Source organism: Grus americana, chromosome 4 (assembly GCF_028858705.1).
Source record: "Grus americana isolate bGruAme1 chromosome 4, bGruAme1.mat, whole genome shotgun sequence".
In the NCBI taxonomy this organism is placed as follows: Eukaryota; Metazoa; Chordata; class Aves; order Gruiformes; family Gruidae; genus Grus; species Grus americana.
In genome coordinates this window covers 66650772-66668907 of record NC_072855.1, presented here as the reverse complement: position 1 = coordinate 66668907, position 18136 = coordinate 66650772, and the positions used below count along the sequence as shown (strand labels likewise).

General features: G+C 40.0%; 1 protein-coding gene across 3 annotated transcripts in view; it reads left to right on the top strand.

The window, feature by feature from the left end:
• ARHGAP10 (Rho GTPase activating protein 10) overlaps nucleotides 1-18136 on the top strand; it is a 153605-nt gene that overhangs the window by 121087 nt on the left and 14382 nt on the right. For all 3 annotated transcript variants that reach the window (XM_054824710.1, XM_054824711.1, XM_054824712.1), the window contains one exon: nucleotides 8046-8208. In XM_054824710.1, coding sequence (XP_054680685.1) covers nucleotides 8046-8208 — 163 coding nt within the window. The remainder of the gene's footprint in view (nucleotides 1-8045; nucleotides 8209-18136) is intronic.

Sequence of the window (18136 nt, the reverse complement as noted above, 5' to 3'; positions counted from 1 at the left end):
TGAGGGAGATATTTATTGAAATAATTTCTTGCTATTACAGGTTAAGTGTATGTCTAGAAAGATGCTTGTTTAAAATTGAACTTTGCATTTTAGAAACAAACAAAAAAGTATCAAAAAGGAGGAGAGCAGGGGAATAGTCCCAAACCCCCTCTTGTCCCTGAGTAACTTGTGGATGAGCACATTTCCTTTTCCTAGCCCCAAGTCAGACACCCACTTTTCTGGCTAAAATTCTTGAGTTGCATCAGTCAGTCTTGAGGCAAATTCTGTCTAGTGCAGCAGCTTCCTCCTTTTTCTGACATACCTGAATCATTATGGAGCTGGGAAAAACAATCTACAGGAAAGCTACTTTGTGCCTATGATACACATGCTTGTACATGCATGTATTTGAGAAATATATTAAAGTTGGTCTTTATGTAGGAAAAAGCTGTAGTCAGCTCTAATAGTTGTGTAAATTATTTTGTCTGAGAGAAAAAAAAAAAAGCTGGCCTAGAGATCTAATACTTACTGCTTTTGTATTTTGAAAGATAGCATGAAACTGATGGATATGTGGGCTGTCTGCTGTCCATTTGAGAGCTCCGTGAGAGCTCTATTGGTTTTAGGGTTTATGAGTTTATGATGTCTAAATTTATGTAAAAACTAACTGCATACTAAGGCAGTACTGCAGTGTAGAGGATTTGCTACACAGTGAGGATAATGGATACTTTTTGATAATGAAATGCGGTACAATAAAGCTATTTTGCTGAGTGTTTACAGGAATCTGACCTCCAAAGTACCCGTTATTTGGGAACAGTGAAATAACTCTCTTGTTTAGTTTTAGCATTCTCTATGGTTATTTTTAACCAAATAATAGATCATTATTAGCTTGCTTTTATGTGATTTCGCCTTAGTTTTACATCTTTGTTGGTGGCATGGAAAGTGGGATTGAATGCACCCTCAGCAAATTTACTGATGACACCAAGCTGTGTGGTGCAGTCGACACACTGGAGGGAAGGGATGCCATCCAGAAGGACCTTGACAGGCTTGAGAGGTGGGCCCATGAGAACCGCATGAAGTTCAACAAGGCCAAGTGCAAGGTCCTGCACATGGGTCGGTGCAATCCTGAGCACAAATACAGGGTAGGTGGAGAATGGATTGAGAGCAGCCCTGAGGAGAAGGACTTGGGAGTGTTGGTTGATGAAAAGCTCAACATGAGCCTGCAGTGTGCGCTGGCAGCCCAGAAAGCCAACCGTGTCTTGGATTGCATCAAGAGAAGTGTGACCAGGAGGTCAAGGGAGGTGATTCTGCCCCTCTATTCCACTCTGGTGAGACCCCACCTGGAGTACTGCATCCAGCTCTGGGGTCCCCAACATAAGAAGGACACAGAGCTGTTGTGGCGAGTCCAGAGGAGAGCCACAAAGCTGATCGGAGGGCTGGAGCACCTCTCCTGTGAAGCCAGGCTGAGTGAGTTGGGATTGTTCAGCCTGGAGAAGAGAAGGCTCTGTGGAGACCTTATAGCAGCCTTCCAGTACCTAAAGGGGACCTACAAGAAAGCTGTTTACAAGGGATAGGACAAGGGGTAATGGCTTCAGACAGAAGGAGGGTAGATTTAGGTTAGATATAAGGAAGAAATTCTTTACCGTGAGGGTGGTGAGGCACTGGAACAGGTTGCCTAGAGAGGTTGTGGATGCCCCCTCCCTGGAAGTGTTTAAGACCAGGTTGGATGAGGCTTTGGGCAACGTGGTCTAGGGGAGGGTGTCCCTGCCCATGGCAAGGGGTTGGAACTTAGATGATCTTTTAAGGTCCCTTCCAACGCAAACCATTCTATGATTCTATAGTTTGGAAACTTCTGTGTTTAATTTTTAGCACAATTTCTGTAGTCTGGAGGTGAGTAATAAACAATTCTGTTGACCAGTTTCAGTGGTGTGATAAGCAAAAGTACACAGTTTCTTAATTTACTCAGAAACAGATAACTTCATTAATTCAGAAAATTTTAAAAATTTGAAGTAGTAGAAGAATGTCTGAGTTCACCTGGTGCTTGGCATGATTACTGCAGGATGATTTGTACTGTAAATAGTGAACAAAGGATGCAGCCCTGCATCTGGAAAAGGCCGTTCTTGACTCCAGAGTCATCTGATCACTCTGACTATCACATAAAGCTTTCTTCACCAGAACTACTACTAGCTTTCCAGGAATGGCTGAATCCTTTCCGGAGTGATTGGTACTTCATATCATGGGTTCACTTCAAGTTTTATTAACTGTGTGAGACATCTTATCTTCAGTTATGTTTTTCATGCCTGTTTTCTGTAAATGCCATGATGCATAAAATGTCAGACTGGAAGGTGGTAATAGGGATTTTGCAGCATCTTTAATTTACTCTCCTCAGTAATTCTCCCCATCACCCCTTGCCTACAACTAGACCTGTGTGACTGTGTCAAAGTGGAACAAGACATGTCTTTTATCCTCTTACTTTGCCATGATATGTGTATCCAATGAGCACTTAAAACATAGGCAACAGTTCTGCCTATTCTGTGTATATCAATATAAACGGTTATATATTCCTTGTTTACTCCAGAGACATTCACTTTCATAAACTGTTTTCATCCTCCGGCTACCCTTAAAATATAGAAGTTGGTTGTAATGTTGTTAAAGATTAGTCTTTCTTTTAATGGTAAAGTATGTAATTCATTAGTTTACTTGAACGGAAGTTGAAAGAAAAGTCTGTCATTCAAGCAAGTAACTGATAGAGTTAGTTCTCTGTTTTTTGTAGGTTTTATTACAAATGTTTTTTCTTATTTAGAATTCTTGGAGTAAACTAAGTATCTGATTATTAACACTGCCGAAGTATTTAATTTTTTTTTCAACTTTGGATGCCAACAAATAATATTCTTAGACTAGTCAGATGGAAAAAGGAGGAAAAAAAGGCAACTGGGAGGCATGTCATGCCCAATTAGGTAAAAGCTGAGTTCACATTTCTGGTATGGAGGGTCTGAGAGCCTTTACTATCTGAGGCTCATCCAGACAAAAGGGAAAAGGAATTGACAGTTACATATTTGCTAGAGAGAAGCTAGTTGAGTCTTAGTCTATATAGGTACTTTCTTACCTTGTGGGGATTTTTCATTATGAGAGAGAGTGACACGAGGCAGGGAGTGGGGAAGGATATTTGGGTTGGAAACCAAATGGTAAGTAGTACAAGTTAGACACAACCAGTAAATGGCTAGGATCAACCTAAGGTATCTTATTTTCTAGTTAGGGCTGATCTGAACTCTGACAGCCATAAAAGCAAAGCGCGGGTATCTGTTGCAGAGGCGCAGTGAAAGCTCTAAGGCATGGATGGGTGTTGTGATTAGAACAGTGAAACGAGCATAATTCAGATGACAGTTTAAAAGGATCTGAGTAAAAAAAATTAAATAGTATGCAAAAGGTGGTGAGAATGTGAAACGAGTTTTAACTGTGTTGAGAGTAAAATTGGATTTTACACCTATTTGCGTAGGATGAGGAGGTGAATTGTAGAAGCAGCTTGGTGGCAACTCTAGAAAGATGGCCAAGCTGAAGGCCAAAGGCACTCAGAGGCTTCCCACAAATATAAAGAAGAAAAGGTAAAGAGTTGATGGCTGGAGTGTCAACAAAAATTTATGAGATGTCATATAGACTTATTGCTTTTATACTGAGAACCCTCTTGTCCTTTGTATGTTCTGGCACTCTTTGGCACCCAAAGATAAGAGTGTAATGGGAGAGAAAAGGGAGGAGGATTAACATTTTTAGGGAGAGAAAATGAAGGCACCAGGAACACCAAACAGTATGCTCAAAGAACGATATAAATGAGCTTTTAAAGAAATCACATCTTTCCTATTTTATAGTGTAAGAGCTCATTAGAATTCAAGTGGTAGAAAAGAATAATAGGAAGTTTCTGGAGCTCCTCTTCGAAAGGACCTGTCAGTCCAATGTGGCAATCAGCCTTTTCATAGAAGTAGGAAACCTGACAGTGCTGCTCACTGGAGAACAATGTTGGAGGTAAAGAGGAGTGAGAGGAGAGAAACAGTAAAAATATTAGACTATCAACATTAGGGAGCCCCTGAATTCTGAGGTAAAATGAAAACCATAAAGCTGATTCAATTCCAGCAATGTCCTTAACACACTCTTTAACAGACAAACCATGTGAAAACTTTAAAGGCTTTTTAATCTCCAGAAGCTTAGGATCTTTACTGGCTCCACAAAATAAAATACAGGAAAAGGGTAGGGGGGAAAAAGAGGAAATAGCTAGCAGTCAATATATGTTACAAGTTTTGAAGAATTGTTAAAAAGAACTTAGCTATGAAAGTCGATGTAGGATTTATAATCAGCAGGAGCAAGCAGAAATCTTCACAGGTAGACTTGTTGCAAGGTGAATATTTTGAATAACGTGAAGCCATCTAGCTTGTCCTAAAAAAAGTTCTCTGGTCATGGTGTTGTATGGATTGGCAATGTTAATTTTTAAAATGTCTTGTAGCATGCTGAAGAAGGTTGAAGAAACTGGAGGAATGCTACTGTAGTAGCAGTATTTAGAAAGGTTAATACAAATCCTTGATATATTTACTGGGACAAAGTTAGGAGGCATTGCAAATAATGACAATGGCAGTTACGTAGGAATTGTGGTCATGTGCTAAGCTGCACCTATTCAAACAAAATAAGCTTGGTTTTACTGAGAAATAAACTTACAGATTTTAGAGGAAAAACGTAGCCCGTAGCTACAGAAAGGAGGACTATATTCTTAAAAGCAGTGAATCAGCTAAGTTTGTTAGTCACAATGGGCAATCAGCTCATCATAAACTATTAATTTAAAGCTGTGGCAAAAAAGTGCTGGCCTTGGATGTAGAAACGGGGGATGGATGAGTAGGAGTAAGTGGTGGAATTAATGCTCAGTGTGGCACTTGTGGGACCACAACAAAAAGTCATGAATTCAGATCTGATGTATGCTCTTCAGAAGGAGCTCTGGGAAATTGTAACAGGTGCCTGATTCCAAAACTGCAAAATCCCTTACAGTAAGAGATTTAGCATTAAACTTATAAAGGAGATTGTTTAAATACCTTCACACAGCACAAAAAAGAGATATGAGAGATAATATAATTATTAGCAATGTTTATTACATGGGTCATGCCTGAAAATAAATCCTAACAAAGTGAAGGTATGTGCATTAATCAGTGAGTATGTTAATTAGCAGCCAATTGATTCTCCGTTACCTTTATCATGTGCTGATGTCTTCCGACAAAGACTCATTGGAAGATACAGTTTAGCCCAACATGAGATGGGCATTAATCAAAAACAGGTTATTAAGCTTGAGAGAGAGATAACTAGATACAGTTCTATGGCCTCTGCCTTGTAGAAGAGTTACTATGATTTCTGAAGTTAGCAGAACTTTTTGTCACCGACATACAGGGTGAAATCTTTGTACTGTTGAAATTAGAGTAGTGACGCTGTATTTCAAAGACTTAGGTTTTGAGCATATATTGGTTTTAATCATGAAAATGTGCTAGATGATCATTAGTCATCTGTTTTTGCAGTTACACAGAATTGCCTTTTCCTGAATAAAGGTATTGTTTTACTTTACAAAAACAGATAATTGAAAACATCAGAAATGTAAAGTATCTTTGAACGTGTTTTTAGAGTGTGTTCACTTAATCCCGTAGAATTTAGCAGGCATTTTCCTGTTTAAATAACCTGATCTTATTTTTGAGAGTGCAACACAGTATTGACCATGAGAAAACACTGGCTCAGGAAGGAAGAAGTAAAATTTGAGGAAAGATTTTACACACAGTTTCATTTATGATAATGTCAAATGCTATTGCCTGTATGCTGCAGTCCCCAATGTAGATTCTGCTGTGCATGACTGCAGTGTTTAGTATTTTTTTACTTTTTCTATGTGCTCTGAGAAACAATTCAACAGAAAAACCTCTGCTTTCTGTAGGGAGGTGCGGTGAGTTGGTCATATTCCTAATATTAAAGAACAGATTAATATTCCTTTCTACTGCTGTTTTAGTAATGTTAAGTGAATGGTTGAGGTAAACATGTCCTTCAATATGGTCTATGTAGTTTGATAATCTCAGTTGCATTAATACTACTACTTTGAAAAGAAATTGTGTTGAATTATAAGGACTTAAGTCTATTTAGCTTTAAGGAATTCCATTTATTTATATAGTAAAATTGCAGTATTGCTTTCTAGTCTCTCAGATGTGTGACACGTACTTTGGCAAATGAGATGTAATTAATTAGTTTTCACCTGACACTCCTACGGCTCTCATGTCATAACATGTAAACACGAGCGGCAGCGTCGCGGCCTGGGCGCAGTGGGGAGGTGCGAGGTGAGCAGCATTGGGCTGGAGTGCGAGTCACTCACTTCCGCAGGTTAGCAGTCTCCTCCTCAGAGCTTATCATACTTTGTTACTATGGCCAGATTTAGATCCTTAAATTAGCAGCTGCTTTAGGGAGAAATTTCCAGATGATCACTTTTATCATTTCAGTGGTTTTAGTTGTATGTCATTTTACTCTCTAGGGAAGTTGTTCTCTGAGAGTTGCTGGGAGGGGGTGAGGACGAGATGGCTGGGGAAGCTTTGTTAGCTTTCTGCTTTTGAAGCAGAATGAATTCAACTGGTTGAGGCAGTAATGAAGTTGTGAGAAGGATTCTATCCAGTGAAGGTGGCTTTTCACTGTACATGTTTCATTGTTGTTGCATTTTTAATTAATTAAGAAAAAATAATAAGTGAAAGAAATAATTTTAACAATACTGCTTAGCTTGAAGGAGTAGAATTAAGCTCAGTTGTTTGCTGTGCAGATGCTAATTCATTTAGAATTAGAAAGTAATATTTTATAGGGCTTCATCTTGTATAGTACTGTATGTAGGAGATACAGCTTGTCAAGTATCATAGTATTGTGATGCCGTGTTAAGACTTGGTTGTTCATTTTTCCCCTGAAAGAACAGAACTCTCTTACCAAGACTGTGGGGTCAGCAGTATCTAATCCACTCTAAAGGGACTTTCTGGTGATGTTATTTAGCAGGGCTGTGGGCCATGTTCACGAGTGCTAGTGGGAGTAGGATGGACAGAGGAGGCAAGGATGCAGGGAGTCTTGTAGAGGGTGGTGGGAAACGACTCTTACTACTGTTAAATACTAGTATTCTGAAAACAGCCACGGGCCCCATTTGAGACTGCAGGTTTAGCTGTGCTGGACACTTTAATGTTTGCAATCCTCATTTCATATACCTCCTTTAGAATTTATAAAATGTACAGCTGATATTTAAATAAAAATTTAAAAAGGAAAAGCTATGTGGCTGAAGGTTAGCTTTTCAGTGAAGAACGTGCTGTTTGGCTAGATGTGTCAGCATGGTTTGCAGTGAGTGCTGTGACACATTGGTAACTTTTTCTTACTGTCCATGGGGTAGGAATGGTGTTCCTTTAATGTTTTCTTCAGCAATCATATCTGAATGTGTTGCCTCCTGAGTCATATTCTATGAAAACAAATAGTAGACCAGAATACAAAGAGTTCTCTTGAAAGTAACACTGTTAAGAAGGAGTAATAAAAGTAACATCCTTGGGCATTGCATGTTTGTTAGAGATCATCTACTTATTCTGACCTTTCTAAATGTCATTGTTTCATGTGTGATAGGATTGTGCTTATGGTACTTGAGAGCAATCGTTTCCTCAAATGTGTATTAAATTATTTTTAGAGACTGTGTTTTTAGGGAGATGTGCAAATGTGTATGGCCTAAACTATTTTGTTATCTGAAGTGATGCATTTGTCTAAAAATAGCCCCCCCCCCCCCCAATCTAGCATTTCATCCACATAAAACACATGTTGAAAAGGGGACCAGGAATATGTTGTGTTGTGAAGACAGCCTGGTGATAATAATGGCAGAAATTGTGCAGTGATATCTTTTGGGGAAATGCTGGGGGATTGCTTGTCCTCCAAAATGTCCTGTGAGATGGGACAGTAAGGTTTCTTCTCGTATATATTTCAGGACATTGTTACCAAAGCAGCTTCTTTGGCTGAGGAGAAAATTCTTTTAGTATCCTTCTGACTTGTGCTCTCTTTTCTAGCTGACAGTCACAGCTCTCCCAGAGAAGACACCCCACCTGGGAGCATGGATTCTCTTTCTTCCCAGTCTCCGACACCTGCCTTCTCTAGTAGCCCCCCCGGGCTCCTGGATGGAAATCACCTTATTATGGACAGCAGAGATCTTGCAGGCTGGACAACAAATCTGTAAGTAACCTGAATATTAAGTAATGATTTTTCCACTAGTATGATTGTGCACGTGAAACGCATTTCCCTTTTCAGCTTGGTGGTGAGTGATTTTTAGAAATTACATATAGTTGTGTTTCTTCTGCTACAAAAAGGTATGTGTTTATATATTGTGGTGGAGCTTAGAGGCTACTTGAATGTTTGTAGGAAAGAAATGTTCTAGGTTTCTGAAGGAAAAAGTGCATTTTACTGTAACCTGTTATAAAATTTTAAATGTTTTTTTATTTAGGCAATGAATATGTAAGTTAATCTCTGTACGATGTATTACCCTAGTTTTATTTCAAGACAGTGTTAAGCTACACTTAGATGCAGGGCTAAGATTTAGGGCCAAATTTTGGATTTGGATAAATACACTGTAATGAGTGTGTGCTTAGATGCTGTTGTCTAAGAACATTATCGTTGTTGATCTGTCCTTAACAAATTAAATGCCTGTTTTCCAATGAAAGTGCAGTCTGTCACTTCCAGTAGATTCTGTAGATGTTCAGTTTTTGAGCATGACTTCAGTTTAGCGAAAAATTGACATTACAATGTTAGTTCTATCTCTGTAATACATATTGAGGTTTGATACAAAGAAGCTGAACTTAACTTGTTTTTTAAATCAGAAGTTGAACTTGAATTGAATTCTCTGGTTTGCTATTCATATAAACTTTAACATATCAAGACAAAGTTTTCCAGCCTTCAGTGCCAAGAAGATGGAAGGAGCAGGTCTGGAGAAAAGATTTGTTACAAATATTTTCCATAATGGCATTCTGAGTAGCCCGTTCTGTTTATGAAGCGTGTAAAATATATGTGTAGGTGTATGTAGCACATGAGAATATATAGATGGCTGTATGATGGGATTATATTTCTATATGCACACACAAATAATTAACTGCTGATTAGAGTACTTATTAGCTAGAACAATATTTCACACATCTATTGAAAGAATTCTGGTTTTATAGGTATTTTACACAAATGTCTTTTCTTCAGTAGAGGACTGAAGTTACTTTTTCCTTATCCTCTTGTACTGTCCTCTAGTAGTGGGTAGGTTTAACAATAAGTTGTATTTGACGAAGAGAGGTACATGTGCGGAAAACATGCTGTAGATGGTATAAAACTGGAATGTTTATGAAAGCAAGCATAGCTAATTAAGGAACATGGGGTTAGCAGAACATTGATAACGTCACTTCAGAGAATAAAAGAAGGAAGTGTTGGTTTTATCCAGAGGGTTTAGGAACTTCAGGTGTTAGAAGGAACATTACATTTTTTTGTCTCTGTTAATTTTCATCTATAATTGTACTGCTGTTTTGGAAACTTTGATGGCTTGAGGTTTTGTGTTCAGTTGGAAACAGTACTTAAAGAGTTTTGTTTGGCAGGAAAAAAAAAGTGCATGGTATGTGCATCTAGATTATTTGTCAAAAGCAGTTTCTTTCTTCCACTCACCTGTCTGTGAAGTTTGCTTAAGAGCTACCTCTGTAACAAGCCTGGACGGTGACAGAGAGTAGTCTGTGAATGGTACATTCTTTCTTTCCTCTACTTTCCCACCCCAAATTGGCTTCTCTTCCCCTTCTAGTTCTGATGACTCAGAGGGCCTTGCCTTAACAAAAAAACCCCAACAAAACAAACCCAAAACACCCCAAACCCAAACCAACAAAACAACCCAAACATCACCACTGCATTAATGGCAGAGGTGGATGTCAGCAATGGAGAATGCACTCGGTGAACTTCAGCAGCCATTGTGCATCATGGGGTCCTGTGGGCAGGGAAAGGCAGCGGTTGACTTGCTGTTGTGTACCTGTGGTAGCTGTCACAGCTCCAGGAAATGTACCATTGGTTGTTGAGCTTTGCTTTGGTTGTAGATTATTCTAACAAATTGGACCATCCCAGAATTAGGTGGAGAACAATCCTTTGTGTTTGTGACCAGCAGGTCGAGGGAGGTGATTCTGCCCCTCTACTCCACTCTAGTGAGACCCCACCTGGAGTACTGCCTCCAGCTCTGGGGGCCCCAGTACAGGAGAGACATGGAGCTGTTGGAGCAAGTCCAGAGGAGGGCCACGAAGCTGATCAGAGGGCTGGAGCACCTCTCCTATGAGGACAGGCTGAGAGAGTTGGGATTGTTCAGCCTGGAGAAAAGAAGGCTCCAGGGAGATCTAATTGCGGCTTACCAGTACCTGAAGGGGCCTACAGGAAAGCTGGTGAGGGACTGTTTATCAGGGAGTGTAGTGACAGGACAAGGGGTAATGGGTTCAAGCTGAAGGAGGGTCGATTTAGATTAGATGTTGGAAAGAAATTCTTTACTGTTAGAGTGGTGAGGTACTGGAACAGCTTGCCCAAAGAGGTTGTGGAGGCCCCCTCCCTGGAAGTGTTTAAGACCAGGTTGGATGAGGCTTTGGGCAACGTGGTCTAGGGGAGGGTGTCCCTGCCCACGGCAGGGGGGTTGGAACTAGATGGTCTTTGAGGTCCCTTCCAACCCAAACCATTCTATGATTTCAAAATATTTTGAATTTTGTGCGAAATTGGAACAAAACCAATTTAAAGTCTCAGTATCCTCTCTAAAATGGTATTGCAGGTCTTCACTGAGCTACAGTAAATACTATACTGGGTCTAGGGGAGATAGAAGTACAAGAGGATCCGGTTTCTCAAGTTTCTGCTGATGTTTATAACACATGGGTGTTACTTGTAAGAGATCGATTACTATGGAGTTATGTGGTCAACAAGGTGATGGTGACTTCTTTGAGGTAGAAGAGTTGCTTGCATTGTTTCCCAGGGGAGGGATGTTGCATTGTGGGTCAAGAGATGTCAGATAACCCAAGGCTGGTTTGTATCAGTAGTTTGCTTTAAGCAAGAACATGTGATGGATAGCAAGAATACTTTATGTGGTGTTTGTTTTCAAGAAAGGAAAAGCTTGTTTTTTCCTGAGCGATAACGGTTGTTACCATGATGTTTCCTGGCAGAGGTTTTTTGTGATCCATGCTCTTTCCTTGTCCCACCTTTAAAAACAAAAGGAGCTACGGGTTCCAGCATGGTGAGAGGAGCACCAAATGAAGGCAAATACACCCTCCCCTCCTGGCTGGCACTAGAGGGGACTGCATGGCCAGAGTGGTGAAAGAAGCTGAGAGAGCAAGGGCTATACCACCAATCTGAAATGTCTCACAAAGCCCTGACTGCTCAATTGTCGTGTCAGTATTTAAAGATGTACTATGCATACGGTGCAACTGGAAGGTGATGTTTCACATATGTGCCATTTTGAAGCCCTGCTAAGCTGTTGGTTTTCATGTCTATAAGCGTGTGTCTGCCTGATGCTAGATTTTCTTTGAAAGCTCTGTGTGGATCAGACATATGCCCTGTGTTGTCATGTACTGCTGTAGGGGTGAGTAGAGAGTTGGGTGATGGTTGGCTCCTACTGCCGCGGTCGCAGTGGGAGACCCAAGTTTGCTGTTCTAAGATTATATTGCACCTTAAACTTTTTTTCAACCTTTTTCCCGAAGATATTTTTAACTTCACACTTCGAACTAGAGCCAAATACTAAAAATAAATACTTTTTTTTTTTATATACACTCTATGGTAGAACATACAGAGCTTTTTTCCCCCCGTCAGTCACAAAGTTTAAGAGTAGCTTATGCAGACACAGGATTCAAACTCCAAATAGCCCAGGATGGGCAAATTACCTTTTCTACTTGACGGAGCACCGTGTCATACACATGTATTGTTTGAAAATCCCTTTTATCCAAGGATGCTTAGCACAAGGTAATCTCAGACATAAACTGATAATTAGGATAGTGAGCTGGATAGAATATTTCTCCCTTGTAGTGCTCTCCACTGGTATGGGCGTTTCTTTTTCCTTTAAGGCAGAGCAACAATGGCAATCTCAGCTTAATGTTATCCGAAGCATTTGCATTCTTTCTTTTTTGTCTCTGCTTTAACTGTCCATACACACTTGCCCTCAAGCTACAGAAATAACATTGTATAGCCATCTATCTTCCTCAGGTTCCACTGGAACCACTGTCAAAGTCTACTTTGCTCTGACATAGCTCCAGGTGGTTACTGTTTCTGTCAGGAGAGCATGTTTCAGACTGTTTTGGGACTAATGTCAGTATAATTTCACCAGCAGTATATGCTCAAGATGATCGCCATTTCCCTCAATGCCACAGTTGCTTCTGGGGGAAAAAAAAAAAGAGTTTCCATTTTAGATGCACCCAGTTCCTTGCACGTCCCTTCTAATTCAGATTGCTATCATAGCTGGTGTTCTGAAGGTAAGCAGTGTCTTCTAGATGAAATGTGGCTATCCATACAGGCATTCTTTAGCAGCTTTCTTTGATTCGTATCTTCTGATATTTGAGACACTGGAAAACAGGCAATATTCCCTATTTGATGAATTTGCCAATATAAAAGTTTGTAAAGTTGAATGTACAAATACAGTGATATTTGCCATGTCGTGCCTTGGTTTTAACAAGTAGGTCATGTATTGTAACATTTTATTCCCTCTGTACAGAATAGATACATTTTGTGAGTTGCCCATAATATTATTCTGACCTATATTTAAAGAAAAAACCCCAACTCTAACCAAGCAAACTCCCAACCATCTTCCAATCCTCTTTCTCACTTCCCCAGTTAGTGCATGTGGATCTGGTTTGTGGGGTGGTGGTATTTGTTTCTAATTTTTTTTTTTTGTGAAGACTGTGAACCAGATTAATTAGTTCCCTTTATCCAGCTCATAGTTGAGCCACGCAGGGAGTTATGCCAATGTTTCTCTGAAATACCTTCTAGCGTCACATCGTGGCATAGAAGAGTCCACACGGAATATTAGTGTGAGGCACGTAATGTAGTGAAATTCATCCTCTGGCTTAATTTCTCTGTTCTACGCAGCTTCTGGTTTTCCTGTTGCATTTGTGCAAAAAGGAAATAAATCTGCCGCGTCTTTTTTGCAAGAGGCTTGATAGCTCTTTGCTGGAGGATGCGACCCTGACATTACTTGCTGCCTTCCTGATTGGCACTGAAAAATAGACACCTTAATCACTTAGATTTTTTTTATTTCTATGGTGTATTCCTATGAATTCAAAATATGTAGTTTCCAAAGAGGAGTTCAGAATTTCAGGTACTAAGAAGCTGACTGGCTTTTCTAAGCTAGTCCCCAACCTGTTTTGATAATAGTGATGGTCTTGGTTTTGGAGATACGTATTAGAAGAGGTTACGGATAGCTCTTGAAGTGCAATTGACTTGTGGAACAATAGTCAATCTTCCCTTTTACATGCAGTTGAAAGCCAGTGATACATGGTTTGACTTTCATCCTATTATGTTGTGGCTTTACACATGCAACCAATATATAGATACAGTGATAGCTAATCTAGGTATATACATCTGTGTATAATAAATATATCTAAACAAGTAAAGGTACAGTCTAAGTTAGAGTCTGTAAAAGACAACAATTCTTTTCATTAATGTCCTCATGTAGTGAAGCAAAAGATACAATATCACACATGAAGTGAGGTAATTCAATTAAAAAAAGGCAAGGGGAACTTTTTGTGGCTGTTGTGGTTTGATTATAGAATTTACTATTTGGCTTTGGTTACCTATATCAAACTGTTTTCAGTCTTCAGCCTCTTTTATATTGTTCAGGTGCTATTGACATACTTTTTTTTCCCCCAATTCTGTTTTATTATGCATTAGAAATTATTACTTTTGAGCATTTATAACTATATGCCAAAAAAGGCAATTATGGTAGCTGATGTCTCTTCTTTGAGAAGTAGGAGCACACTGTATATTAAACTATAGGACTTTGTATTTGAATCCATCTGAAGTTCCAGGTCCTGCACCAGATTTTCTTCAGAAAAAACATTACCTATTCTGGTTTGGCTTTATGGTCTGTGCATACTCAAGTTCCCAATGCACCTTGATTCTCTGAATCTGTGTAAGGCTTGGGCAATGCCCTACTTCCATCTCCTCCTTCAAATTTCTGCACCTCCTATGTCTCTTCTGACCGAGGTGTTACCTTTTTATGTCTAGGTTAGCTACTGGACTCCCATGTCTGGTCTTGTATGTGTCTGCGTGCTCGTGTTACCATTGTTTTGTTTGAGGTGCTGCTTTGATGAGAGGTCCTTCCCGGCAGCTGTAGAGCCTATTTCCTCTAATCCTAGCAGAAGGGGTCATAAGGCAGTTACTTTCTGTTATCTTAGAGGGAAAAGAGATCGTGCCTAATACTGGTCTTGAGAATATTGAATTGCCTTAATTCACAAACTCAGGCTACCTGCAAGAGTTCCAGAATTTCAGAGTAAGGACTAGTTTCACTCATCTAGACCTTCAGTAATTCAGGATGCCGGTGTTTATCCAGCTCTTCACTGACTTCCCAGTGGGCCAGAACCATTTATTGACATGAGGTCTGTCTTATTCAGCCTTTCCCAGAGTGTTGGCTATAACGGCAGCTCACCTCCGATGGATTAGTGTAGGTTTCCCTTATCGCAATGACTGCTTCGTTGAAAGGTGGATTACAAGTCATGTCCTAAAACACTGTGGACTGCCTTTTATCTGTTTTCACTCGACCTTGGAATGAACCAAAAAAGCTGAACGCTTGGTATTCTCTGGACTCGGTATGTGTTGTAATTAATCTTTCTGAGGATCTTTTTTCTGATAAGGAAAGATTTGTTACTGTAACCAACCCATTGTTGTCATGTGATGTATTTGTGCTTACAGTACAATGCCCTATGCCAGGGTTTACCTACAGAGCTTATGGACCTACCCCTCACAGGGCTGGGTTTTCAGAATTGGGTCAGCCTCTTCCTTTTTGGTTGGAAGACCCCTACATTATCTGCATGATCTCTTCTTCATTCAAATCATGAAAACTAATGTCTTGTTCCTCAACTGGAGAGTTCATTTTCGGGATCTGAGACTGCAGGATCTCTGGGTTTCCTAGGGAGCTGGAACATGGTGACTTCTGATGGTTGCTCTGGGTGGAGTCATGATGCAGGATGTGGGGTAGCCTTCCTCAAGATGATGATACTGTCTGAGTATCTCTTTACCTTGCCTCCTCCTCTTTCCCTCTCTATGCCTTTGGGATTTTGCAACTGGAGGGAATGGAAAGCATCCTGTCCCTCAAACTGAGTGTGTGTATGAGTGGGGGTGCATGGCTTGTTAAAGCAGTTACCTTTCAGGGCTCAGAATAGTGAGATTCATAGTTTTCAAACTGAATCCCGCCTTGGATGCTGCTGTAGGAGCATGTAAGATACAGTCCTGACAGTCCAAACACTGAAGATACTCAAAAGCCAGAGGAGAAAAAAAAGCACCAATGTAAATGGCTTTTCAGGAATATGCAAGGGTCCAGCGACAAAGGAAATAACCCAATCTTTCTTTCATTTCTTTTGCAGTTGTTCTTTATTGATTCTTCTGACACTAAAATATTCTGTTACCCATCTCAATGGTGTATACGTGCTACACTATGGGCATCGTTTTTGGGTTTTTAATATCCACAGAGGCTTTCAAAATGGTTATGAGAGCCATGCTGTGCAGCATCCTGAGTGCTTTCAGGGTCTTTGTGACTAGGCTGGGAAGAAGCTACTCGTTCTTCATGAAATGTCAGGCTGTTCAAATTCCCAGTGAGCAAACTGACGTTAAAAGAGCTATCAGATGGCAAGGGAGGGCAGAAATAGTGGTGTTCTGCACATAACAGAAGCCTTGGAGGTAGTTATTAATTTTGTTTGACTGCTGAATGAATTCCCATCAGCCTTGTTATAACTACATCAGTAGACTGCATCTATAGTATCCTTGAAATTGGAATAGTTTCTTTGTGTACTTTCTGGCAGTGGTGTGAATTTGCAATTTTACATAAATGATGAGTGACTTCAGTTCAATGTCCTGAAAACTTTTTGTAATATCTAATGTCACCATCTTATTAAAAGAAGATGCTTTAACAGCCACAGAAGGCACAGGCCAGGTATACAGCAGTGCTCTTCAGCCATTGTGCTTATTTTGCAGTTTGTTTTTTGTTTCAGCTGCCACCTCTTCAGTGACTCAGCAATTTGAGAGTGGGTTTAGCAGAACAGGCACTTCCTTTTGTACCCTTTTGTTATGCAAGCAGAGCAATAGCCCTCATTTTGCAGCTCCTTTGAAAGAGGCATAATATAACTTAGTCATGTGGTTCATACAAAATAGACTTCGCCATCTCCTTGTCTCCCAGTGGGCCAGGCAGCTGGGCTCGACAGCAGCACTGCTGTGTGAGCGCAGGGTGTGTGGTATGTGTGCTCAGAGCAGGGAGAGATGGATGCAACCACTGTGAAGCGCTAAAGTTTCTTTTTTTTTCTTCTCCTTCTCCTCCTTTTCTCTTCTTTGCATGATTCCAAGGAACACAGCCCCCTCATTTTTTTCTGAAAGGAACAGCAGTATGCTAGAAGCTTATAGATGTACATACGTCATTTTTGCTTTGTCTGAATTATCATTTAAAAATGCCTTAACTTAGGACAGCTGCTGTAGACGTTAGCTTCAGATTTACCAGACTGGCGTGAAAGATCATTTCACTAATGTGTTAGCTGCTTCACTGAGACTTCACAATCCAAGTTTAACAAAACCTTTATTTCAGTGCAGGCTGATAGGCTCTGTATAAATGAGGGGTCAAGAATGTTGTGTGCATGTTACATACTTTAAATTTTGGGGGTGGAGTTTCTTTTTCAGAGGGAACAATGATGAGCAAATTCTGTTCTTCTGTTTTGTCTCCAGCTTTGCTGCAACTGTGACAATTCCTAGAATTTTGTCCATGTATTTTTCTCACTCCTCAGCCTCACCAAGGCACAGGGGTTTTAGCATGCAGGAAGATCATTGTCTGGTGGTGGAGAGTATTGGATTGCATATAGAATCAGAAATAGCTGACACCTTTTCATATACTGTGTCGTCTTATAATGAAACCTTTTAAGAACACTTTCATTGAGTTTGTCAGCCAGACGCTGTGATACGACAGCTATGGGGCTGCCAAGCTCCTCTATGAAAACCCCTTTTTTTTTCTCAAGAGTTGCAGTGTAGATTCTTTTCACAGAGTCTCTTCCTTGCTCTCAAGATAAGAGGCTGCTCTTTAGCTGTGTTACCTTAGGAACCAGCCAGATAAACATCCAATAAAATGTTGTTTTCAAGAGTTTGTTTCTGAATATCAGTACAAAAATCTCTAGCTTATTTTCAGTAAGGCCATTTCCCCCTTCTCCCAACATTGACTATGCCAGACAATGGCATTTTTTCTCAGAGAGAGATGGTTATGTCAGGCTTTTTTTTCTTCTTTTTTCCGCCCTCATCACAGGAAATGCATTGCCTTCATTTTAGCCCTTAGGAGAAAGGATTTCTTTAACATACCTTCTTGAAGTTGAGATGCTATATGATAAGATATGCAATACTAATATATCATCATCTTGATAAACAAGGCATGCTAAGCTTTATAGCAAGGTAACTTTGCTATCAAAAGAATCTTCACAAGGAAAAAAAAATAAAAAATCCAGCAGTTTGCTGCTTACACTCCACAACATTGGAACTGATTTTTCCTATTGAGTAAAACCTTCTGTTTTAATAATAAAATTAAGTGGTTCCTGAGATAAAAAACCAAACCCTGAAATTCTAGAACTTACTTAACATTTAAAGGTATTAATATGTTTTTTCTTCTTCTTCTTAACATGGTGAAACTATTGCAATTGAAAAACGTTTTTATGTTGGGTTGTGTTTTCCCTCCCTGCTGGATCCTAGAGCATGATCTCTTGCTCGGTAACCAGGAGCTGGAAATGAGAGGCAAATTCAGGAGCTGTGCTGCTGAGTTTTCGCTACAGCTGAAATGTATTAAGGGTATTCATCATAAAATGGGGGAGGGAACAGCCCAGTGCTCCACGTACCTGTGCTTCTGGAGCATTTTTCCACTAGAACTGTTGGACTGGCTCAGAATTTGTAGAAA